We start from the raw sequence: 26,528 nt of genomic DNA, 5'->3' as shown, positions 1-26,528 counted from the left end.
ATTGCCAGCCACAGTCTGAAGTTAACTACTGGTCAATACCTTACCAAGAGCTCACTGTGTGCTACCCACTATTGCAAGCATTTGCATGTTCACGTCTTAATCCTGACAACTCTGTAGGGTCGTTACTCATTGTAGGTGAAAAAATACTGGACTTTGTTCACACAGCTAATGGAAGGCAGAGTGAGCCCAAATCTGAGAAGTCCTGCTTCTGATGCCAGGCTCTCCTGTTCCATGCCCTGCTCTCACTTAGAGCCGCTACTCAGTTCCTCCTGGTTACGAATTGGTTCATATGGATTAGAGATGATAGGCTATATTTACTTGTCATTAATTTTTATAAGGTTTATTTTCATGTATCTATAAAGTGCAAGTAGAATGGATTTCATTTCCCCTCTTTCACTGGTATTTGTTCTTTCTTTTCCCACCTCCGTTGCGTACCACCTCCGTTGTTACGTACCACCCGTTACGTACCACCTCTTCCTGGTCTGGCTGCTTCTGTCTCCTCTTTATTCTCATTCCATATATTCAGTTCTACAGATCGGTCTTAGGAGGTAACTCTGTGCCTGGCATGGTGGTGCACGCCTTTAATCCCAGCACTTGGGAGGCAGAGGCAGGAGGATATCTGAGTTTGAGGCCAGCCTGGTCTACAGAGTGAGCTTCAGGACTACATAGAGAGACCCTGTTTTAAAATGTAAAGGGGTTGGGGGTAAAGTTAACTCTGTGCTGTATGTTTAATGAGTTGTGAGGTGATATGGAAACGCTCCAAAGCTTTTTCTTCCTATTCAGACACAATTAGGTAATAGATCTCTTGCTTCCTTTTCAACTTTATCAATGCTACCTGAAAGTGGAGTTCTTCAGCGAGGTTATGTCTTAGCTCTCTTCTGTTTCTTACAGATGGAGCAAAGACAGTGACTGTGCCGAGAACATGTATATTGACATGATGCTGTGGAGACATGCTCGGCGGCTCTTAGAAGACGTTCGGTTAAAGGACCTCGGCTGCTTTGCAGCCCAGCTAGGCTTTGAACTAATCGGTTGGCTTTGCAAAGAACGTACCCGAGCTGCCCGTGTAGACAACTTTGTAGTAGCCCTGAAGAGACTCCACAAGGATTTCCTGTGGCCACTTCCCATTATCCCAGTCTCTTCCATTAGTTCCCCTTTCAAAAATGGGAAATGCCGAGCAGGTAATGTGGACTTCAGACTTTTTACAAAAATTATTTCTTTTAGATATTTAGACGTGTTATCATTGGATGACCTTCAAGGAACTCTTTTCATTGCAAATTTAAACAGATAAAAGCCAACTTTTTGTACATCAGTTAGAATACCTCCTATTTGGCCAAAGATATAAATGGAGTAGAAACTATTATTTAAGTCTTTTTGGCTTGAAGTTTAACTCAAAGTCTAGTCGTTATGAAATTATAAACAGGTTGAAAACTGAATGTAGAAGCTCCTCCATTTACCTTCCTGTGGCAGAGAATTTAGAATGAGTTAGTCAGGAGCCTCAGATAAGCTGAGCTATGGCTTACCTGACAGAGCTTATTCCAGGGTGATAATAAGTCACCTTGACACTTGTGTCATTTTCCTAAACTTGGAGAGGACAAAGTCAAACTGAGTAAAAAAAAAAAAAAATCAGATATTTTAATAAAGATTTCCAGTTGTTTAAACAAATCCTTTTTATCATGGTATTTCGGACCTTTAGGTCATCTTAAGAGTCAAGGCAAGTCATTCAGATCAAGAGAATAAAGTGTGGCCTAGTTACAGTAAGAGACAGAAGGAAGCTCTGAGAGAGGCTCTCCTGTAATTTCACATCCTTAGTTTTGGATAAAAGAAACAGTATACAGTGATAATTGGCTTTGAACAGACAGTATTGAGAACAGAACGAGAGCATCCTGAACACACCTGTTTTGCTTCTGGACTTACCATGCAGTGGGAGAGCAGCTGTTAAAGTCTCAGTCAGCTGACCCTTTTATTACCCCTGAGATGGATGCTGGCATCTCTAACATCCAACGAAGTCAGAGCTGGCTCAGCAACATTGGTCCCAGCCATCGTGATGCAGACATAGCCTCTTCTCCTGGACCACAAATGCAAGATGCTTTCCTGTCACCATTATCTAATAAAGGTATATATCTAATAAAAGAACAAGTTGTAGCTCTTCCTGAGTTTTGTTTGGGAAATGGTTGTGTACCATAGCATTTCTAAGGTACGGCATCATTCTTTCCTAAAGAATTAGCCATTAAATACCTGCCTGCATAGGTAAATAAGAACAAATTGGCTTTGACTGGGCCTTACCATATTTATTTTAGATATATGAAATACAGGTAAACACTAAATAAGTCTTTGCAATCAAGTTTTAAAATGTTTGCGTATTGTATCTGTGATGTGTGTGGAAGTGTACACGTGTGAAAGTATGTATTGTGTCTGTGTGTCTGATGTGTGTGGAAGAGTACATGTGTGAAAGTCAGAGGACAACTTGGTGTGATTAGGGCTCACCATCCATCTTTTTGTTGGTTTCCAAGATCAAACTCTGGTTGTCTGTCAGGCTTGGTAGCAAGTACCTTTACCCTCTGAGCCATTTTGCTGGCCCTTTGCAATTAATTTTGATAAGGAAATACTATCTTTGAAATCCAGTTAACATTAAAATGTTATAAGCAATTCTATTTTTAGAATAAGTAGACTTTTGTCATAAAAAAAATACTTCTGTCACTAGTTTTTATTTCATTAATAAGGTTTATGAAAGAATTCTTTGTTATATATAATGTCCCTCATTTTACTTCTTGGCTTTCAAAGCCTGAAATATTTATCATGTGACTATTTATAAAAACAGTATACTAATTTCTGCTATATAGTTATGGTTAAACTATAAACAAAAGAGGTTTTGAAGCAATTTGTGTTGCTATAGGGTTATAAAATAGTAAATCTTCAATAGTAATTAGGCTGGATTTTGGTTTGGGGCGGGGGGACAGTTATTGTTTTGGTGGAGGATGGAGGAGCCAGTGCTGGGGATTGAACCTAGGACCTCCTGAATGCTAAGCAAGCAGTCCCCTCCATTTTCCCAGGCTGCCCTCGAACTTGAGGTTCTCCTGTCTCGGCCACAAGTAGTTGAAACTACAGATCTTCATTACAAAACTAGATTAATTTTTTTTCCAGCATTCTTAAGGGCCAGGCATTTACCTAGTATTCGGCTATCGTTTTATCATCACTGTTGGGTGAAGCTTCTGTCATGTGTGAAGGCTCCTAACTGCTATTAACTTTTCATTGTAAAATTAGAATGTTTTCCCATCCTAAGGCATATAATTTTTTAATGGTCTGCTAGCTCTTAAAATACATATGTTGTTCATATAATGGCTATTTTAGTAGTAGAGTGAATGTTTTTACTTTGAAATCTTGAAGAGAAACTAGCATTTTAAAAATAAATAACATTATAATGAAAGGGAAATGCTTGTTTGTGAAATGGGAAGCTCACATAACTTCTTCAATTTCTTCACCAGGGGATGAGTGCAGCATTGGTTCAGCTACAGACTTGACGGAAAGCAGCTCCATGGTGGATGGAGACTGGACAATGGTGGATGAGAACTTCTCCACGCTCAGCTTGACTCAGTCTGAGCTAGAGCACATCTCCATGGAGCTGGCGAGTAAAGGGCCCCATAAATCTCAAGTCCAGCTTCGGTGAGTGACTCCAGGTTGAGAACACGGAGAGCCCCGTGGGTTTCTTTGTGCAGGTGGGAAGAGTCCTTTCTAAGCACTTGCTGCCTTTTGTCAGCAGCTGTTGTTCATACAGACCACTGTCTTGCTGCTTTCTGTCTAGTTATTTGCTGCACATTTTCATGGAGGCAGGATGTCTGGACTGGTGTGTTGTCATCGGCCTGATCCTCAGAGAATCCTCAGTGGTCAGTCAGATTCTTGGGATCGCTCAGTCTTCAGAGATGGATGGAGAGATGTTACAGAACATAAAAACAGGGTTGCACGCTATAGACCGGTGGGCCTCTGCAGACTGGTAAGTCCTGGTTTCTGTAAGCATGGTATCCGTTGGTGAATGATGGCCTTTTCACATTAGGATCATTATAACTGCAAGGTATGGTAGTACATCCCTTAAATCCCGGCACTTGGGAGGCAGTGAGTTTGAGGTAAGCCTAATCTAAATAGCAAGCTTCAGGTCATCCAGAGCTACATATGATACCCTGTCCCAAAAAAGCAAAAACTTATAATTCACTCCTTTTGGACATTTTAAATTTATGAAACTAAAAAATGCTTTCATATTTATGGGTTTGTTTTGTTTTGTTTTGTTTTTTGATTTTCGAGACAGGGTTTCTCTGTATAGTCCTGGCTGTCCCGGAACTCACTCTGTAGACCAGGCTGGCCTCAAACTCAGAAATCCGCCTGCCTCTGCCTCCCAAGTGCTAGGACTAAAGGCGTGTGCCACCACTGCCTGGCCATATTTATGTTTTAAAGTAGTTTTTCTTTAACCAGGATGTCCTCAGGCACTTGAATGGGTACTGTCTGTTGACTAGTGTAAAGTGTGGTTAGTTTATAAATGAAAGCATAATGCTGGCTTAAGATTTATGTATCCAGATGATCATGAGACTGGAACTTAGATTGGTAGCTCTGTGGTTAAGTCTACAGTAAAGACAGGTTATGTAGTCTATGTAAATTTCAAGACTCCATGACAGTTACTAGCATTTCCAAATTATAAGTAGTGGGTGGGAATTGAGGTCCTGCCTTTGTCAGCAGTTGTGTAGATTTGAAACTCTTTTCTTCCCTTAGATCTAGTTTTCCTTAATTGCCAAATCTATTTAAGTTAGATACTTTCCAGTGAAAGTATTTCCTTAGAGTCTAAAGTATTGTATGCTTAGCCAAGTTGTGCATGTGAGTACTTTGCATTTGTACTTGTGCACATGTACAAAAGACAGAAGTCAGCTTCTGCCGCCCTTCCCCAGGAGTTACTCACCTTGTTGTTTGAGACAGGGTCTCTCACTGGGACCTGGGGCTCACTGATTTGGCTAGGCTGTCTGGCTGTCAGCATGCTTCCAGAAATGCTATCTGTGCCTTGTCAGCACCACCACACTGGCTTTTGATGTGGGTCCTAGAGATTGAACTCAGGACCGCATGCGTGCACAACAGGCACTTTACAGACTAACAGCTATCTCCCTAGCCCCTCTATCAAGTCTTTTGAATTATAGCAGATGACAGCTATTTTTTTCCCCTTTACTCAGCCCTGGATATAAGCCATTTTTAAACATCATTAAGCCACAACTGCAGAAGCTCAGTGAGATAACAGAAGAACTGGTCCAGCCTGACACCTTCCAGCCAGCAACAGTGGGTAAGAGTCCTGAACTGACCAGCCCCCGGGCAGAGGAGAACAGGGGCTCTTCCAGCCATGGGAGCATCTCTCAGAGTGAGACTGGGGGTAACAGCATGGTCAGCCGGAAAGAAGAGGACCCAACACAAGCAGATGAGGAGGAACCATTTCAGGATGGGGCTTATGACTGTTCTGTGTCCTGACAACAGTGAGCACGTCACAGCGGGCAGTATTAGTCACAGCACCGTGTACCTGAGTACATTGTGACCTGCTGAATGATTTAACAGGTAAAAGAACTTGGGTCAGAACTCTCTCGTAAAGTATTATAATTTAATGAACTCTTCTCTAAATCTCATTGACTCCATTAAAACAAAAAGTGTGGTATCAGAGCATCTTTCATAAGAAAAATGTAAGCTGCAGTAGAAAGTAATGAGCAGAATATAGATGCACACATAGAATATTTTGATTTTATCCACAACAGATTGGCAGTTGTAGGAATTATTCATGACAGATTGTTAATGTGTAGGGATTATTTTGCCCCAAGTGAGCTTACATTTTCACTACTTATAGCTTATATATTTTCTGGTTCAGTGTGTGTCTAGACTGGCTTTGTTTTTTGTAGGGTGGGTTATTTGTTTTTAACTTTCTTTTAAATAAGTGTTAAGGTGCTTGCTGTAGCTCATCAGGTACCTGAGCTACTTGTTTGCTTCCTTGTACAGAGTCAACTGCACTCTAATTGGTCCTTTGAATCCTTCTCTTGCACAATGTGGGTCAGTGGACAGAGACCCTTTGGCTTTGGTACTCTGTTCACTAGCAGTCCTGAATTGACGGAAGCTATTTACCTGTGAGTTAATGTGCCTGTTTTAGCAAGCTTAATTCCTACTAGATCAACGTGGGCAGAGGGTGAGGGGGTTCTTATCAATTATGCTGACACCACTAAATTTTGTATCAAAGAACTGTATCTTTTTGTGAATATTCATGTAAATATACTCAAAGGGACTGTCCATATTTTTAAGGCGTGTATTATAATCTGTAAGGTTTTACGCTGGATTCTGCATGACTATACTCACTCTTGGAATAAAGACAAGACTTTTTCTTCTTTCCAAAATGAGCAGTCATCACAGAGGAGGACAGGTTTGCTGACCCGCTGTAAAGTAATAATCCCACTGATCATGAGGTGGAACAGGTTTTGTGCAAATTAATGTAGTTTCTTATTTATTGCTTTTGTAAATTGAATAAAAATGGGCTTTTATGTAAATAGACTGTGGGATCCTGTATTATCAGCTACTAAAAATTAGTTTGTAAATTCTTTATTATAAAGTTTAAAAATATTTTATGTATTTCTAGACGTGACTTAAAATTTAGTTTTCATACATTATGAAAGCAGAACTACATATTCAGTTGCTTCAGACTAAACACATACCTTCCACATGTAATTCTAATTATTAATAACAGTATTAATTTAGATAGCTTATTTGTACTGTGCAATTTGAACAAGGAATGCAATGTTATTTTTTATAAAATCTTGTTTATTTTTATAACAATGTATTTGATGTGGACCAAATTCGTACCACCATGTAAAACAGCCTCTCTATAATGCAGATATAGCTTAGAAATGGAATTCAGTCCTCTATTCCTGCCTTTTAAACTAAAGAGATAGACTAGGTCCTCTTAGGCAGTATCCTTTAGAGGAAACCTCAGAATTATTTTGAAATTATTTCAAATTTCACCAATTTAGTTAAAATTATTGAATTTAGTAATTACTGTTATCTACTTTCTACATTAGAAGTGCAATAATTTTACATAATAAAATTCCTGAATGGGTGAACTATGTTACTATTGGTACCTGGTCCTTCTGGTGCTATTTTTATTTAAGTCATTGTATCAAACCACCACCTTGTTCTGAACTTTAAAATAGAGAATAAGGTTTCCTAAGTAAGTACATGCAGTGCAGCAAAAATAAATAAATAAATAAATAAATAAATAAATAAATAGGCTGAAATTTCTTCTGTCCCATTCCATTAGGGAAAAAAAAAAAACAGCAATTCTTTTGTACTTAGTCAATTTCTAATGTGGCTATTAGTTATTAAAACAGTGTACCATAATAAGCAGCAGTGGTCTTTTCAGATGTCTTACATGAGTGCTGCTGAGTTAATCCAACTTTGGTGGTGGGGCCGGTATTAAGAATGAGCCTAGGGCCTCTCATGCTAACCAAGTGTTCCACTAGTAAGTTATAGCCCACAACCCCTCCCACCCTTTTTTTTGTGGCAGAGCCTTGCCCAAGCTGAACACCAATTTGTACCTCTTCCTCAGCTGCCCCAGTAAGTGGGCTTCACAGCCGTGTGCTGCTGTTCCCAGTCATCTGACTACCACCTCACAATCTGAAAGGTTGGGTCTGAATTAGCTAATGTTACTCCTGTGGTTTGAGCTGGGAATGACTCATTGATAAAATATGTAGTGTGTATAGTAGAACTAGGAAACACCAAGGCAAGAAATTTGGCAAGCTTAATAAAAATTATTCTTTGCTTGTTGTATACTCTTTTAAAAATTGTGTTTTTGCTGCATTGTTTGGTTTAAAACATATCACCTGTGTAAGCCATATCTTTAATGAACTTAAATATTCAGCCTAACTATTTGAAAGTTAATATATATGGTTAAATTTCTTGCTGATACCAAAAGAGATCATTTGGAGATAAAAACAACCTTTGCTTGTAACTAAAGTTGCTGCTGCTTTTGTAATGTGTATTCCCTCCACTCCCCTTGGTAAAGGGTAATAAAACTATTACACAAACAAAGTAAACTTTTGTTTACTTATCTCAGGTTAACAGCAAAAAAAAGGGTATGTATTAAATGCCACAAAAAATAAATCTTATATTCTCCTGAATGAAATACCTCAAAGTTTAAACATTTATTTAAAATATTTAGATACAGAGTAAGAACATCAAAGTGCCTGATGGCAGAATATTGGGACCATTCATTACATAGACATACATGCTCAAGATATAGAGAAGAAATGGTAGAAAATTATGCACACCATGTGATCACCAAGCAAACAGAAGTGTACAAGAAACTAGGCGTCAACTCTAGTAGATAGAATTAAAAATTACTTGCATGGTCCTCTATGCCCCTTATATGTTTTGTGGATCATCTAGACTATGGGTGTTTATTACCTTGGCATCATGTTTTGAACATTTTTCATATATCTACTTTATTTTTTTAAAAGCTGAATAATGCTGTTTGATAAATGTTTACTCTCCATTTAAAGGTTACAGGTTGGGTTTTTGACTTTAGGCTGTAACTCTATAAACATTCACGTAGTAATTCTCCCTTACCCCGCCTTGCCTTCTAGGATTTCAGTTACCTAGTCAGATAAGGTCCAGAAAGAACTAAATATAAACTATAGACATTAACAGCTTCTCGGTTTAAATAGCTTTTATTACAGCACACTGTTATACATGCTTCTTACTGTGCCTAATTGCTGATTTTACCACAGGTGTGTATATAGGTAAAAAGTATGATGTACCACATAATCCATGGTTTCAGGAAAACCCATTGAGGATCTTGGACCATAGCCTCATAGATAAGGAAGGGGATTCAAGGGACGAGGCTTTTCTGTACGGAAGTTTTCATTTCTCTCTAGAAGTGCAATTGCTGGATTATGATGAAGTACTATGTCCCTGAGGAAATACCAAGTTCTGTTAGAGTGCCTTCACTAGTTCCCACTGTAAATGAAGGTTCCAGCGTCTGCTACCTACACTTAATGTAGATGGCTTATGTGTATCTTTTTCCATGGTTTTTAGACCAAACTAAAAGATCATATTTATCTTTGGTTGGCCCGTGATTTTATATATTTTTGGATATTTAGGCTTTACCCAAATTTATGATTAGTATTGTGATTTCCCTTCCTTGATACTATCTTTTGGAATTTTGGAAGACAGCTTTCCTTTTCTTTTTTGTTTTGAGTTTTTGTTGTTGTTGGTTTTGGTTTTTTGCTTGTTGTGTTTTGTTTTTCAAGACAGAGTTTCTCTTCATAATAGCCTAACGGTCCTGGTCTAACTCTGTAGACTAGGGTGGCCTAACTCAGAAAGATCTTGCTCCCTCCCACTCCCCAGTGCTGGGGTTAAAGGCGTGTGCCACCGTGCTAGCTGCAGCACATGGGAGTTCAGTTTATTCTCTCCTTGTTGCTTGTGCTTCTGCGACATTGCTAGGAAACCACTCTTTAACCCAAGGCTATAAATATTTATGCCTCTGCTTTATATTTGTAGCTTAAAACATTTAGACACATTTTGAGTTAATTTTTGTATATTTAAGGGACTCTAACTTTACTCTTTTACATATGGATAGTCAATGTTCTGAAGATTTTTTCCCAACTGAACTGTCAAAAACACTATAATGTGGGTTTTTTATAGATACGCTATAAATGTGTGGTCTTATTTCTGGGTGATTCTTGCTTCATAGGAAGCTTTCGAGGTACAAGTACTACATTTATTATCTCAAGGCTGCTTTGGCTGGTCTAGGACATTGTGGTTCCATATGAATTTCGGATCAACTTCTCAGTGTGCGTACAGTCCAACTGGGGCTTTGTGGAGATGGTCTGCAATGTGCAAACAAATCTGTTTGAAGAATGCAGTCCTTTTTAATATCATGCTTCCTGGGCCACGAATGTCTCATTCATTTTGTCCCTTTGATTTCTTCCTGCAATGTCTTGTACCTTTTTGCCTTTATTCTGTTTCATTCTTCTTGGTATTCTTATAAATGGAATGCTTAATTTCATCTTTGCATTTTTTGATTTTCCATGTAGATGATCATGTCATTTGCCACCAGAGACAATTTTAACTCTGCACTTCAGATCTGGATGTTTTGTCTTTTCTTGCCAGGTTGTCCTGGCTGCAGCCACCAGAATGATGATCAGTGGGAGGGGCAATTGACCCTTTGTCTTCTTCCTGTCTTAAAGAAGTCTTTTATCGTTAAGTATGATGCTGGTGCTCTGGGTTCTCGCCGGAGACCTTTCTCAGCCAGGTGTGACTGATAAAATATATAGTGTGTAACTAATAGAACTAGGAACCACCAAAGCAAGATTATGAAAATTATTCTTTGGTTGTTGTATACTTTTAAAAAAGTTTTGTTTTGCTGCATTGTTTTGGTTCAGCATAACTACTTGGAAGTTAATATATAGTTACATTTCCTGCTGATATCAAAGCAGAACATTTGGAGATACAAACAACCCCTTCCTTCCTCAGGAGAGATCCCCTCCTGAGATGGTCATGTGATTATTGTTTATGTGGTACATTTCACTGAGCCCACTTGGTCATTATATTGGATTAAATAAATTCTCAATAAGTTTTGTAATCAAATGTTTTTTTCTCAAGTTCAATATACAGAAGGCACATGTGCATTGTGACTTTATTGGCCCTAAAATGAAAAAAACAAAAATTGTTTGACCTTGAAGTGCTGGGACAGAATCTCCTCAGGAAACTAGAAGAGCCAGGAGAAATGCTGTGGGCTCTGTCCTGGTTTCCTTTGGGCAAGAAGTTGTCCCAGGCTGCAATGTAGCTTCTTTCCCTGCTCTTATCCCTAGCCACAATTTAAAAAAGCTTCCTTTTGTGACTTCCTCTCTCAGTGTATAAGATTTTACCATTTGCTCAACAGGTTCTTTTTATTTCTCTGAAATTCAGATGCATAATTTCATTCCAGATAAAAAGATTCCAGGTGAAGCGAGCATTTCTATCTTGAATTCTTTGTTTATACCACTTATTAAAATAGCAGTTATACTCAAGCTATATAGATCATTTACATACATACATACATACATGAGAGGGAGAGAGAGAGACAGACGAACACTAGGGATATAAAATAGCCTTGAAATATGGAGATAGAATAAAAAGCAGCTTTAAAAGATCCATTTTTTCCAACCAGTATGTTAAAAAGTTTATTTCAGTAACATTGTAAGGCAACAATTAACCCTCAACAAGTCAGCAAAGAAGTGAGTCCGACAGACAGACATGTTCTTCCAACAGCTTCCTGAGTCACCCAGGATGGCTTGTGGTTTAACCTCCTTCACAGCAAAATGGGGGGTAGGGGGGCAGGGGGGTAGGAATCTTTGACATTTAGTTATAGCTGCTAAACTGGAAACACTGTGTAGAACAATCTTTCTTAAAAAATTAAGAACTGTGAAGTCAGGTCTTTATACTACTTCCTAAGGTGCTGCTTATGTTTATACTCATTGGGGGGAATGCATTACATAGACCTTGAAACTGTCTTTTGAGAAGTGAATTACACAAGTGATCAGATAATCTTTAAAAGGGTAGGGGCTAGTGATAACTACAGAGTGTGCTTTTTAAAAGCCATGAACACTGTATGTAATTACTTGACCATTTCTGGCCTTTAAGCATGCCCTGAAACCAAACATCTTGTTAGTGGCTGCATAACAGTGTTAGAGAAAATCAGAATGGTTTGCATAGAGAAACAACCCAAAGACGGAAAGAACACCATGATTGACTATACGGAAAGGCACCTGCCAAAGGAAGGAGCAGAGAGCACCCTGGGTCGTGGACTTCCTCAGCATGCTGTTGTGCTCCCCTCTCCCGTAATTACATCTAGTAATCAATGTCAGATTAACCCAGGCACAGAACATAAGCCTGTATTCTGAAATTCATTGAGCTATTAGTACTGTTACTTATTTTCCCCAGCTGAGGTTCTTTAGAAGCTAGACATAAACTCTCAAACCTTTAAGTAGGACCTGACAGATAATACATACACAGCAGGAGCCAGACACTTGAAGCACTGTTGAGATAAGCTTTCTGTGAGTCCACCAAAAAAGAGTATCCACTCTACAGTGTCACACCACATGTGACAGTCAGCATGTTACCATTCAGCTCCAGCTGCAGCCCTCATGTCTGCACTGGCCTAGGTTTTTAAGGTGTTAGATATTAGGCAGGTAATACAAGGAACATGATTCAGAAACCGACACATACCACACAAGGAATTTTCAGAAGCTCTTCTCCTGCAGTGCACACTTAACTATGCTCTTGCTGACGTTCAGATGGTTCTGAGGGTCACTCTGAGAGATGCCTTCCTGTTCTCATCTGACAAGGATATTGTTTATTTTATTTTGTTTTTGCCTTACTATGGCTTTTCTTTCAACTATATTTTGGGTCATGCTTGTTGGCTAACTCAAATTTTGTCTTTGTACATTTACTACTGTAAAAGAAATTAGCATAATTTATTATTCGTCTCATCCTCTGTCACCAATGGAACCTAGAGAAGTCACAAGAGCCACTGCTGTGACATACCTCACAAGCCACCACATCCCTGTCTTCAGAATGAAAAGCACCATTAAGTCTCCTTCCTGTATAAGCTACAACCTCAACATCGGGACAGCTAGTTCTCACTGACAGCAAGTTACAAGAACTTAGTCACCTGCTGGAAAACAGAAAACCCAATGCAGCAATAAAAATGTTGTGCTAAAGGATTAACCGTGTATAACAGAGAATCCTTATAAAACAAAGAGAATAAATATTATAAAATCCCCAGTCCTCCCAGCCCCTCCTCCTCTTCCACCTCAGCAGCTATGCTGGCAATTCAGTGCACTAGGGAAGAAGTTTAGGTTCTGTGCTTGCACAAATAAACCAACCCATGAAATATAAGAAGAAAATATAGCTGAAGAAATGTTCTCTTCTCCAGGTAAATGACAGGAACACATTTGAGAGGAAAGCAGACACGGAATGCTACTCAAGAGTCAGGGTTTAGGCTTCAGAACACGCAAAACACCTGAACTGCCTGAAGAAACAGCGCTCGGGCGGCTACGGGGCTGCAATGGCTTCCACCTTCGCGCCATTTCCTTTCCAGTGACTTAAAGTTGTAGTGCAAAGAGAGGCACTACTCCAGTGAACGGCACCGTACCCACCATCCACTGACAAGTGGACTTGCCTATCTCAGTAACAGTGGTCTAAGAGTCTACATCTTTCTTGATTCTCAAAGGAAAGCTACTGAAGTGGTATGCTGCTGAGTCCTTACAGTCATATAAATGACATGATTGGCAGTATCCACGTGTGCTTAAATGCCAGAAAACAGGAATTTTCAACTGACAAAATGGCCAGGCATCACTGTCCCAAAGTTTAACCCATACATACTTGGCCCTGAAGAGTGTTATCTCAAAAGCTCTTTGAACATATGCTCAGTAAAATTCATTGACTTGTATTACAAACATCCATGTGCCGCAGGAGAGAAACTATCCCATGGAATGTCCAGGGAACATGGACTAAAAGTCCATCCACAAAATTAAAACACAAAGAGACTATAGGTGGAGACCCACGCAGAGGGAAATGACCAGTCTGGGAACTTCTCCTTCAGAGCATCCAGCTGAGAAGATCTCTTGTTTTCCCCTGATACATAGTGGGCAGCAATGGCCACAGTGACCATTCCTTCTGGCTGTTCTTCTGAGACCTGTTGGAGAAAAATCAGTTAGTTCTCTGAAGCCAGAATACTGAACTCCAAGGTTGTTATGTACTGTCTGGGAGCCTGGGAAATTCCCACCTGCACTTCTATCCAGAACTGCCATGCAGAAGCCTGGAGTCCATGGGAGTAAAACACAAAGTAGTCCCCTCCTCTGCTTGTGACTGGAATGCCGTTCCCAAGAGACCACTGAGAAAGCGTTGATCCTTTGTGGGTTCGAACATAGAAGGACATATGGCTTGGTCCTGTAAGAGGAACATTTAAGTCAATCAGCAGTGACAAGCAATACTGTTAAGCTTCATCTGTGGTATGACTTTAGATAGGCTCTCCACAAAGCTCAAGGAGGTTTAACAGTTTGGACATTCAGTATCTAGCAACAAGGTTAAGTAATGAGAGAACAGAAAGGACAGAATCTAATTGAGAATGGTAACTTGATAACTACTGATGTAATTTACCTAATCTCCAGCCCTCTGGAACAGGTTGCAGGAAGGTGATATGCCTGTAGTGAGTTCCTTAAGACTCTCAGTGTTTGGAGGAGGGTAACTGATCAACCAGACTCAAATCCACTATTTACATCTTATCAGAAAATGTCAGGTACTACAATCTAGCCAGATAGATACAAAGTTAACCATCACATTTCCACCTTGCCTATTAGCTTTATATAAAAAGCCCAAAATGCTCTGCTAAGAAGTCCAGTCATTAGGCTGGAGAAATGGCCCAGCAGTTAAGAGAACTGACTGCTCTTCTAGAGGTCCCAGCAACCACATGATGGCTCATAGCCATCTGTGGTGGGATCTGATGCCCTCTTCTGGTGTCTGAAGACAGCTACAGTATACTCATGTATATAGAATAAATCTCTTAAGGTAGGAAGTAACACTCAAATGTAATAAATCAGCTGGCAGTACTGTGGGGGGAAGCCTAGGACAAGACTTACGGGGACATCACAGGTAGGGATCTGCAAAAGCTAAGAGTTTTAAACATGGAAAGGCGAACATAATGTAGGAAGAAAAGAATATTTGGGACAGTGTGGATCTGTTTGACAACAAACTGTCAAACAGTAAGACTTTCAGTAAAGTTTCTTAAAAAGTCATAACTGGGCTGGGCAGTGGTGGCACATGCCTTTAGTCCCAGCACTGGGGAGGCAGTGGCTGATCTCTGACTTTGAGACCAGTGTGATCTACTAAACAAGTTCCAGGTGACATGGCACTGGGTGCTCTTAATGGCAATGCCACCAAATGGTGCCTGAAACACACAGGCTCAGATTCAATAGTCATTGGACTATGAATTAGTATTTATACTATCCATACAAAATTTTATTCTCTTACAGAAACATAATAGTCACATACTTTAAATGTTTTTTAACAGTCATTCATCAGCATGTAAATACCAAATCTGAATATCTTTGGACTCAAATGTGTTAGACTTTTCAGACTTGCTGTCTGAGTTCCTGACAAGTTTCATTTAGGGTTATTAAATGAATTTTGTCTTGGGACTAGGACAGAATTTTACAGTTTCTGAAATGACTCTAAACATACTTCTGCTGTTTTGTACTACATATTTACTGAGCTACACTACAGATTTATTCAGAGTGGAACTCTCAGCACCGATGATGATAAAGTCAAGGTCTAACGCCTGTAATAGGGAGTACTCAGGTGCTGCTCCCTACGTAGAAAATGAATGAGCAAGCATGTCCGTCTTACCAGTGTGTAAATAAACATCCTTTTGTCTTTAATAACCAGTAAAATTATATGTATACCAAAGAACTGTGTTAAAATCAATTTCTCTGACTTATCAGGAAGTGTTTGATTTGTACACCTATTTTATAGCCCCAGAGTCAAATATACATTTCTCAGGTATAAAAGTTACAAGTGTAAAAGTTGAATATTGTGTAAGCAAAAATCAAAAGGAAATTTATAGCACTGAGTACATATATTAGGAGTAACAATCTGCTGGGTGGTGGTGGCACACGCCTTTAATCCCAGCACTTGGGAGGCAGAGGCAGGCAGATTTCTGAGTTTGAGAGTTCGAGGCTAGCCTGATCTACAGAGTGAGTTCCAGGACAGCCAGGGCTACACAGAGAAACCCTGTCTCGAAAAAACAAAACAAAAAAACAAACAAACAAAAAAAAGGAATAACAATCTAAGAGGGGTAATTTAAGTTTCCACTCTAGTAGACCAGGAAAGGAAGAGAAACAAGTGGAACAAAAGGCACAGAACAGAACTCAAAGGAGAGTGGACAAAAGCTGGGTTTTAGAAGAAAATTACCAAACCTGATAAGCTTTAACTTCTGTACCTTCTGCTCAATATTTCTGTGATTCTAAAACTGTTCTAAGCAGTAAAATATATTAAATTTTCTTAAGTAACTTTCAGCTGCTATTAGAAATACTGTAAGGTACAAGGTGTGACGGTACATGGTTCCAGCACTCAGCAGGCTGAGGCAGGAAGACCGTGATCGTAGGCCAGCCTGGGCTCTGGAGTGAGACATTAGTCAGTAGGTAGATAAAGAAATGTCTCTGATGTGTTGCATGGGAAGACATATACGGCAGCTGACTGAGAACCTTAGGAAGTGATGTGAGGAGGAGAGTGGCTTACCTGTTGCTTCAAAGGTCAACTTTATTGAATCCCATGGCATCTTCTCCTTGGATACAAGTCTGAAATGAGCAGGATTCTTTGGAGAAATTTCTGGAGCTGGAAGATACCAATTTTTCCTATTGGAAAGATAATGTGAATATTTAGGGTGCTTTAGTAGCTAACAATAAATCCATAACTCTACAGAATGGTTACAGAACACTCAGAGGGGTCTGAGAAATGCCTGATGAAATGACAAATGAGACAGCTCCTCTGCTGACCCCAAGTTGTTAATAAATCCTTCTCAACATTAAGATTAAAAAGTTAAGGACTGGAGAGATGGCTCAACAGTTAAAAAGCCCTTACAGAGGACCCAGGTTCAATTCCTACCATCCACATGGCAGCTCACAGCCACCTGTGACTCTAGAAGCAGGGATTCAGCACTCTCTCTGGCCTCTACAGGCACAAGGCAGACACATAATGTGCACATAAATGATAAATCCTTTGTAAAGCAGGAACTGCCTAGGAATTCCACTGCCTATCCCATTTCCTCTGACAATATTGGAATGCCAACTGTCTGAGTATCTCAAACTGGGAGGGAACGGTAACTGTTGCTTGTATTATCCTAGTCAGGAGCATCACTCTTGCTAACTACTCAAGTTTCTTCAAGAGAGACTTCCTAAGTTTAAAATAGAAATCTATTCTGAGTTCATTATCTACTAAAGAAATAGAAATTTTATAGTAATATAGGAACATTTCAAACACAGCACTTGACTGAGTTAAGAAATGTTTTACTGAATCTTGAGTGTGATAGAATTTGGGAACTAACCCCCAACTTAAGAAAAAGTAGGAACCAACCTGATGAGAAAGTGCACTGGAAGATACCAAGGGAAGCCACAGAGCGGGGCATTCTCCTCACAGTGAGCTCGGATTGTATCATTGATCTCAGGAATGTGAGGTGTTACATGAGACATTCCAGTGTAATCAAACCCATTGATCCAGATTCCAGAGTCTCTTTTTACTATGCTTCCTTCTAAGTTATGAAAAGTTCTACTCACGTGCTGAAAAGAACAAGACTAATAAGAAGCTAGTTCACCCATATTCCTACCCCAGTTTAATAAAAATAAAAAGACCATTCCAAGAATTGATTAGAAACAGGGAAGTAAAAAGGAGACTTAATAATTACTAAGTTACTGTTAGTGGGTTTTTTCCTTTTAAACTAGATGACAGACATGCAAATGACTTTTATTATAATTCACAACTACAGATGAATGCAAATGTAAAATATATATAAGACTTGGTCAGGGACAGTGTGTGTGCTTGTAGTCTCAATTACTCACAAGGCTGAAGTGGAGAGTCATTTGAGCCCAAGAGTTGAAGGCAGGTCTAGGGAGTACTGTAAGAGAATGTCTCAAAACCAAAACAGGAGCTGGAGACATGTTTTAGTGGTTAAGAACATGTACTGCTGCTGTTCCAGAAGACTCTGGTTCAATTCCCAGCACCCACTTCAGGTAGCTCATAACAACCTGTAACTCCAGCTCCAGGGATTGATGCCTACTTTTAATCAGCCTACAGATATTTATGCTATTTGTAGTTTTAAATGTTCATGGCTTCCAGACTATATGCATACATATATACATACATATATTATAGTAAGTGTGTCTAGGTAATAAGAATGGCCACTGATGGTCAGTGTTCCTTGCTACTTTATACACAAAGAAATCTAAGCCAACTAAATTATGTCAACAGCAGGAAAGTCAGTTTTTCTGTTCACTGGTGAAGCTCAAAACCCACAAGGCAAATCTCATCTCCTGAATCTCACTGCTTCTGAAGAACCTCCCTTACCTGAAGAAACACTCTCTTTGGCTTTGGACTCTCAGGATTAGAGCTGTATGGGAAAAAGGCTCCACTGCAGACAAGGAGGAACGTGACCCCACACACCAGTATTAGTGTCAGAATGGTTTTCTTTGTGCTGTTCACAAGGTAGATGAAGGTAATCTAAACACAAGCACAGAAGTAAATTACGAGTTTGTAACATTGGTAGAGAAGTGTTTCACATGATATTTTTAGTAGGTATTGTCTAGAACACAATAAAGAAAAACTAGGAGCCTGTGTGATGTACAGTGAAACCCAGTAAACAAAGCAGCAGTTCCTCAGGTGTGACCATCCTAAGTGAGGGCCTAGAAGATGACAGATGGCTACAGTAGGCCAGAAAGCAAAGGGAGACCGGAAACAAAGCACAGTGATCCTGTGTTCCAACATCAGAGGAAAAAAGACCAGAACCTATTAGCAGCCAAGCCACTGCCCTATGTGCCTCAGTGGCCAGTGATGGCCAGCCCTGCACAGCAGACAACACAGAACTGAATCCAAGCACGGTGTTAAAGCTGCCAAACTCTCAAAGGTAAGGTTTTATCCCTAAGCATGTGTTTCAATAAAATTCAGATTCCATCTGTAGTGTTTTAAGACAAGCTAATAAGACCTGGAGGCATATAGACTAGTTTTTAGATGGACCTCTTCAAGTTACATTTGAGGGAAACTACCCTGTGAAACAGTACTGTCCTTTTAGGTTAATCATTGTAAACACTAAACAAGGTTCACATCCAAAAAAGCCCACATAATAGGCTTAGTGGGTTTTGTTGTTGTTGTTGTTGTTGTCTTCTGTAACTAAATCAGCAAGTTGAAAGACGAGTATACACAAAATGCATTCACGGTCTCCTCAGTTTTGAGAAGCTATCTGAAACTAGCTCCTACTTTTGTCTCTTCATCTTCCTGCCTACCCCTAAGCTCATGAAGAACATGAATATGAAGATATTTTCAATGACAGGAAAATTTTAAAAAAAAATAAATATCAAAGTCTATGCAAAGTTAAGTCTCCTCTTATATAATGTTCCAGTATTCTTTCCTGAGCAATTTCAACCAAACAGTACTATTCTTGAATGAAAGATCTTATGCATGTATACTACATTAGGAAATAACACCCCAGGGTTTAAGGTGGTGGGACAGCAAAACAGCTTGTAACCCTATCTGTTCCTCTCCCAAGTGGTCATAATGCTCAAAATGTCTCAAACCTCCCACCAAGTAATGAGCAACATCCTGGTAAATTTGGACATACAGCAGCTGTATGATAGAGTTGAAAGAAAGGAAATAGAGGAAAATGTATATACTTTAGTAATATATATATTAAATTATAAATATATAATGTAAAAAAAAAATCTTTACTATAGCACACCCAAGCTAACTACTGTCAAAGTTGTCCTAAAATCCAACTTTAAACTACCATTTCCTATTGAAGTTCCACCTTCTGGGAAGATATAAATGGATGACTCACAGAATGAAGATGAAGGAGTGGCCGTGAAGTGACAGTATGCTTGAGTCTATAGCTAAGCACCTTTACAAGTGTACTCTGTCTTAAATGTATCTTATATCATTTTTACGATCTTGAGTGAATATAGAATCAGATGATGAAGGTAACCATGGTAGCACAATCTTGTAATTCCAGCACTTGGTAAGTAGAGGCCAGAAGATTGAGAGTTCAAGGTCATCTTCAGAATGATTAAGGCTAGCCTGGGCCATGTGAGACCTTGTCTCAACACCAAAACTAATGAGGAATGGAACTGGGAATATGGTTCCGTAGGTACAAGCACTTCCAGTGCACACATGAGGACTTCAGTTTAAATCGCTACCCATATAAAAAGCTAAAAATGACGGTTCAAGCCCCCACAGGCAGATCCTAGGAGCTCTCTGGTTGGCCAGCCTAGCTGAAAGGTTCTGTGAGAGGTACTCTCTCAAGGAAATAGGGCGGGGCATGGTAAGGAAGGTACTCGATGTCATCCCATACCCTCAGAGTGCACATGAACCCACATGCTTTTTTTAAAAGGCACATAAAAAGGACCCCAGTATAGCTGTTTCTTGCAGGGTCTCCTGATCCCATGCCTATTATCAGGCTTGTTTTGGCTCTCAGCCAGTCAGTATAACCACGATACTCAACAAAGAATAACTCCAAAAAGTGTGATAGCTTCTCACTTAACAGGAATGTTAACTGTTTTCTAAAACATTTAATGAAGCCTCAGTGACTACAAGAAGTGTTCTGAGATAAAGATTAGGGGTCAGTGCTCTATTACCAAGAAGCAACTCATTCAATCAAAGCAGCTATCTTTAACTGTAACACAGAAATAAGAGAACCAAGAAAAGAGTAACTTACAGCGTCTCAGAGTAACAGTGTCATTTCACATGGTAACAAAAAGCAAATAAGGTTTTTAGTTTTAGAGGGAGAAGGGTTGTTTTGAGACAGATTCTTACTACATAGCCTTGTCTCAACCTAATCTACAGCCCCCTGTCTACAGCAGCCTGGCCTAGGGCTCAAACGTGCTGTCATCACAGGTACATACTACCAACATACTCAGTTGTCATTAATATTCCAAGAGGTGCGCTTTCCAAAAGCCTTCCAGGTAAGACATACTTTATGGTAATGCCCTTTGATTCGTTATGGATTTGAGGACAGCCATGCCTTAGAGGCTTTCCTAATCTCCAGTTTCACTGGTTCATTATTCTCCCTTCCACATGATCAGTGGAACCGAATTCAAATATCCTGCATCTGAATCACCTTTGTAGGCACCAAAAGTTTCAATCACTTGTACAGTCATTCTCAAACTATGGGTCTAGACCCCTTTGAAAGTTGAAAGACTCTTTCACAGGGTCACATATGAGGTATTTACATCACAATTGGGAACTAGCAAAATTATAGTTGTGAAATAGCAACAATACTTTATGGATTCGGTCACACATGAGGAACTGTATTAAAGGGTCACAGCATTAAGAAGGTTGAGGACCACTGCTCTAGTAGAACAATGAAAACCTAATTCATAATACAGACCATCTACAGAGGACAGAAGTCTTCTCTCTCCTCCAGGGCTGTATTGTTTGCTTTTGGGGACAGCATCACAATATGTAATTAAGGTTGGCTTCAAATTCTGATCTTTCTGCCCCAGCCTCCCAAGTGCTGGAATTCGTTAGGTGTCACCCTGCCCAGGCCTCTAATCTCCCTTCATTGTCACAACAGCAAACTTATCTATCATGGTATGAATGTGAAACATTCTCTTCAAGTTTTTGTGTTTAAACACTTAGCTGGTAGGAGCTATTTGGGAAGACTGCAGAGGTCAAGGAGGAAGGGTCTAATGGAGAAATTACATCTCTGGTGGCAAGTCCTCTGTTATCCCTGGCTTCTTGTCATGGTCCCACCCACACCTGCCACAGATTCCTGCCACTAGAAGAGAAGCACCACCGTGCCTTTCCCACCACGATGGGCAGTGCCCTCAGGAACCATGACACAAAGTATGTTTTTCCTTTCCTATTTTTATCAGGTATTTTGCCACAGTGAAAGGAGAAGCAATTATACTTAACAAGTACAGCAATGCAGGGTTGAAGGGTTAATAATAAAACTGAAAGAAGTAAGCAAGAAACATTAGAATTCCATCTACGTCTGTAAACAACAGTAAGAGCAAATAATACCCTGGTAGGTATTGTTGTCCAGGGAAGGTTCTTTCAGTGTTGGGGAACTGAGCCTAGGGCCTCATGCATGTGAGCTACAGCCCCAGCCGGCATCTGGTTGCCAGTTAGGATGTCTGATTCCTTTAAATACTAGTATAGCCATCGGCAAGCAGTGTGCATAAGAATTACCGTATATGGCTACATATGCAAAGCCGTGTAGGCAGAGCTTTCCTGAGAGATGAGGACATATCTATGGATGACGTGGACTATGACTGTGGTAACCCTCTTACCTCCCTAGGTCCTTGGAACCTCATTTCCACCAGGAACGCCCTTTACTGTATAAAGCTCAGTATCCTGTACATGAAAACCTAAGATGTAAAGAACTCCAATCCCTGTCTCTACTTGGTCCCCTAGCCTCAGATCTCAAGGAATACCTATTGTACTCAGTAAATACTCCTTAGGAATTCTAACAGAAAAAGCACAAAACAGAGATGCTTTCTCTAGAAAGGCTCACCATCAGCCTCAGACATCATGCCAAAAGAACTTCTCCTGAGGGGTCTGGTCCATACTGACCAACCTTCTTTCCTTTCCTTTAAGGTGTTCCATGGGAAAAGAAGCACACAGACAAGCAAAGGTAAGACTCCATACCTGGGCAGTATACTCAGAGACTGAGAGACAAAAGCATGTTTGGGTATCACCCAAGGGTCAAATTCATGAATGTTGATTTCATAGCAGTGAAGTAGTAAAATGATAATGAAAACACCTCAACACAGACACACACACACACACACACCCTAAACTACTGTGAATTGGCCTCTTACTAACTTCAAAACATGCTCATAGGGACTATTCTGAAAGTTCAGGAACAGAACATCTCAATCCACACAGTATATATCCCACACATTCATATCTGGCACGATGGAAGGCTATTTGAAGAGAGGATTTAGACGCTAGGTATGCCTCCTGGCACTTGGGAGGTTGGGGCAGGAGGAATACCACAAGTCAAGGCCATCCTGGTACCCCATAGTTCTAAACTAGAGTGAGAACCTGTGTCCAGGTTGGGAGGAAGAGAGGAAGACCTGGCTAGCAATGAAGGCTGTGTGTGTGTGTGTGTGTGTTGTGTGTTTTGTGTATGTGTGTGGTGTGTGTGTGTGTGTGTGTTTTAACATTAAAACAGTAACAACCAAACATGGTCTCACCATGTAGCCCTGGCTGGTCCGGAACTCAGAGATGCTCTTGTCTCCACCTCGCGAGTGCTGGGATCAAGAGTGTGCACCCATATCATTCTAACATTTTCTTGGCATATTAAACTGACAGTGCACAAACATTGATCCCACCCCTTTTTGGTTAAATTTTCTTAATAAAGTATGAGCGACATAATTTTACAGAATCCAGCACAGCTAGGTCATCACATATATAAAAAATAAAAACAGTCCATTTTTCCTTACAAAATAGGAGGAGAGAATCATCACACAGACAGCCAAAATGGAGGCTAGCACAACATCAGGAGGGATTTCCGAACCGCTTCTTCCAAGGATAGGAGTAAACATCTCAAATACAGCCCAGATGAGGTACAGTCCATAAAGATACGGGATAAACATCCCCAAAAAGTAAAGAGCGATAAATCTTCCTTGGGCACCTAGGGGAAAAGAAAGAAAACAAGCCTATGGAATTCTAGGGCATGATGCAGGCTCATCTTCAGTGTTTACCTGCTTCGTCACTTGACAGAAACTGGGTCAGATGGGACTCCAGTCTCTTGGTACATGTGATCTAGTGCAATCAAACAATTTCATCAGGGAGCATAAAGTATAAACAATATTAAAGCAATATAATAGCATATGTTCAGAAACATGTGAATGGGATGGACTATACAGTATAAGATACTTGCATGGCATAAAAAATTAAAACAAATATTTTGGAAAGATAATTTGGTCAAATAATCTCTGGGAGCCTTGCATTTTTAACATACTTTCCATTTTTATCAAAAACCAAAATTACCCTACCGTGCTTCTTGAAGTCCTTGTACACACAAAGCTTTGTGAGCAATGGAAAAGCTACCCAGACAGCACTCATGAATGCAGAGCAAAACCCTTGATAAGTTAAAGCAACAAGAAAACCACAGTGCACAGACAGTGAGGTGTCAAAGAACAGTTCTCCCAGATACAGGTCGCTGGCATTCTGAAAGAAAGAGAAATACAGTCCCATTCAGTCTTTCATAAAGATCCTGTTGTAATTTCTATCAAGGCCAGGGCGTCTTACTTTGAAGGGTCAACCCTTCAAACTGATGAAGCCCAACTGCTGCGCAGGACAGGGCAATTCAACACAAGGAAGCAGAGTAACTCTGCTCCTTCTGTCAGAGGACCCCTAAAAACACCCACAAACACCCTAAAAACAGTTGAAGCAGTGTAGAGCAGCAGTCTGTGAAGGACATTAGCAGTGGTGAAGCATTACAGAGCACATGTCACCATCACAGCAGCAGCCATGGAGGACATGCAGCTTGGTTTTCTTTTCCTGTTGCCACTTCATCAACTTTGCTGCTGTGCCACCTTTCTCTACTCTTGACACTTCCTTACAAACTTTGAGGTTCCTTTTAAAGATGTGAAGCCCAAGGGCACCTTATATTATTTCAGAAGAAAGTTGCCCAAGGAACTTTAAACAACATGTGCAAGCCTCAAAGTCATAATTACAGTGCAGACACACCAAAGAGGGAAGGACTGCCTTTAAGTGTCTTTTCTCTCATTCCCATCTCTAATTCCTCAGACAGCTTTGTCTTTAGAGACCTCACCTTAAAGTTCACTGACAAACAGGTTTGACTGGTTAAATACTTAGACCTTCAACCCCATGTTAGAGGCACGGTCTTAAAAAAGGAAAGACTTCTCAGGACTCATCAAGCCTTCAGGTATGACTGTTGTACCCCAGCACTCCAGAGGCCGAGATACGACAGACACCCTGAAGTTTGAAGCCAGGCCACAGTGCCAGATTCTCACCCAGCATGGGAACGTAGGTCTCTGAGACTGTCTCAGAAAATTCAAAATCGTAATAGTAACAATGATCCCATCTGAAACTGAACACTCTCCAGGAGACGATTGAGCACACTTTACAGTAAGTGTCAAAGCTGAGCAAATCAAATGAAATGATAGTCCTCAAATCTGTTCTCATCCACGCCTCTCCTGGCCCTTACCTTCCTCCTGCCCTGTTAAAATAGAGTTGCCAGAGTTTCCTTACTAAATCATAAAACTACTCGACTCCATCCTGCTGAGAAAAGGTTAATGGTGCCCTAACTGACTTTTAGGGCCAACCTCCAATCTCAAATTTCACCCTGACCCACTTTCTGTTGCTAAGGTTTTTCTCATCTTGTCTTCACCACACTGGACTTTTTCTTTGACTGTGGCCCAAATGTGTCTTGTGCAGAAGCGTTCCCACTTTGGACTGCTCAGTAGCCTGTTCTCAATCTGGTGCGCTCATGTTTCTCAAGCCCCTTCAGATGTCACCATCTCTGTAAACAAAGGCTCACCCAGCGCAGGCCTATGTCTCTTGCTCCTGCACTCTCCAGAACTCTTTAGCTACTTGACTTCTCCTCAGTGCACAGTGGCCGAGAATCACAGCAGTCCTCACACCTCACCAAATGAAGCTGCGCTCAGAGGAAGAGATCACATTCTCAGGAGGCACTCAGCCAACTGGGTGCCGAGTCTGTAAAACAACAAGGCCGCTGGTGGTGCAGGCCTGCAATCCCAGCTACCCAGGAAGCAGAAGGAATACATGGTCAAGACCCACTTAAGATACAGGGTGAGTCCAGGGCCAGCCTGAGGAAACTTAGGGAGATCCTGTCTCAAAAGTAAAAGTAAAAGCAAAATACAAATAAAGGGGCAGGGGACCTTAGGAGACAGTAAGGTACTATACATGCAGAGCCCACATAATGAGCTGGGTACACTAGCACTCACTGCTAATCCTAGCTTGGGTAGGCAGAGAAAGGCAGGTCCTTGGGAATCGGCCAGCCAACGTAGCTCTAATAAGCAAGCTGCAGCCTGAGAGACCTGGTGTGGAAAAGTGGTGCTTTCTTCCCCCTTGACTGTTCTAGACCTGCAGCTATCAAGAATGACATAGTAACAATCCACACAAGGAAGTTCATGCCTAAACATCTGCTGCAGAGGAAACAGTCACTGATGCCCTTTACCCTGGGCGTCAATGGGAAGACAAGAGTACCAAAGACAGAAGTTTGGGGAAAGTGAGACAAAATGTACAAAAACCACACCAGATGATTTAAGAATTCCTCTTTTAAATCTTTGATCAGGGTTGCCCAAGAGACTCCCCAAACGTTAAATGCTATTGTTAATTGCCTTTAGCGGCCTCTCATAGGTAAAAGATAAATTCCTATTGCTGAAGACAGCAACCATGCAGAGACACGGGGCCCAAATACTTGTGAGCTGGACCTGAACGAATCCTTCTTGAGGATTAGCTCTCATGGTACTAGACTGCAGCATACCAGCTTCCAAAGGAGGGAAGCAGCCAGTAGTCCTGCTACCCAGCTGTGGCGCCTATGAACCACAAGGGCAAGAAAGCCCAAAGGCTGCAGTAGTGGCCCACATATCTTGATGGTAACCAAGCTCTCTAATTGAACGTAAGACCTACTCAACAAGAGGGATCCCATGCCTGGTACAGGAAGCCTAGCCAACCACCAGGGCTTGTATCGTGGATCTTAGAGAACCTACAACTACCACTTTACCAAACCA

General features: G+C 40.6%; 2 protein-coding genes across 3 annotated transcripts in view; one reads left to right on the top strand and one right to left on the bottom strand.

Annotated features, from left to right (window-relative positions):
- The window catches only part of Ric1 (RIC1 homolog, RAB6A GEF complex partner 1), an 84,931-nt gene extending 76,841 nt beyond the window's left edge, over positions 1–8,090 (top strand). The window contains exons 22-26 of one of the 2 annotated variants that reach the window (XM_028764060.1): positions 892–1,178; positions 1,922–2,113; positions 3,483–3,660; positions 3,800–3,988; positions 5,205–8,090. In XM_028764060.1, the coding sequence (XP_028619893.1) occupies positions 892–1,178; positions 1,922–2,113; positions 3,483–3,660; positions 3,800–3,988; positions 5,205–5,493 (1,135 nt within the window). In that variant the 3' untranslated portion in view covers positions 5,494–8,090. Of the gene's footprint in view, positions 1–891; positions 1,179–1,921; positions 2,114–3,470; positions 3,661–3,799; positions 3,989–5,204 lie in introns of both variants that reach the window. The other variant, XM_028764059.1, reaches the window with a different exon arrangement.
- A 3,102-nt stretch (positions 8,091–11,192) lies between these two features.
- Positions 11,193–26,528, bottom strand: part of Ermp1 (endoplasmic reticulum metallopeptidase 1) — a 35,511-nt gene continuing 20,175 nt past the window's right edge. Inside the window, exons 9-15 of the mRNA XM_028764062.1 lie at positions 23,802–23,976; positions 23,247–23,437; positions 18,157–18,309; positions 17,170–17,372; positions 16,336–16,451; positions 13,826–13,989; positions 11,193–13,735 (exon numbers count right to left, since the gene is read on the bottom strand). Of these exons, the coding sequence (XP_028619895.1) occupies positions 13,571–13,735; positions 13,826–13,989; positions 16,336–16,451; positions 17,170–17,372; positions 18,157–18,309; positions 23,247–23,437; positions 23,802–23,976 (1,167 nt within the window). The 3' untranslated portion in view covers positions 11,193–13,570. The remainder of the gene's footprint in view (positions 13,736–13,825; positions 13,990–16,335; positions 16,452–17,169; positions 17,373–18,156; positions 18,310–23,246; positions 23,438–23,801; positions 23,977–26,528) is intronic.

The sequence above is a fragment of the Grammomys surdaster genome, unplaced genomic scaffold, assembly GCF_004785775.1.
Source record: "Grammomys surdaster isolate TR1022 unplaced genomic scaffold, NIH_TR_1.0 141, whole genome shotgun sequence".
Classification (NCBI taxonomy): Eukaryota; Metazoa; Chordata; class Mammalia; order Rodentia; family Muridae; genus Grammomys; species Grammomys surdaster.
This window is presented reverse-complemented; position numbering and strand designations above follow the sequence as displayed.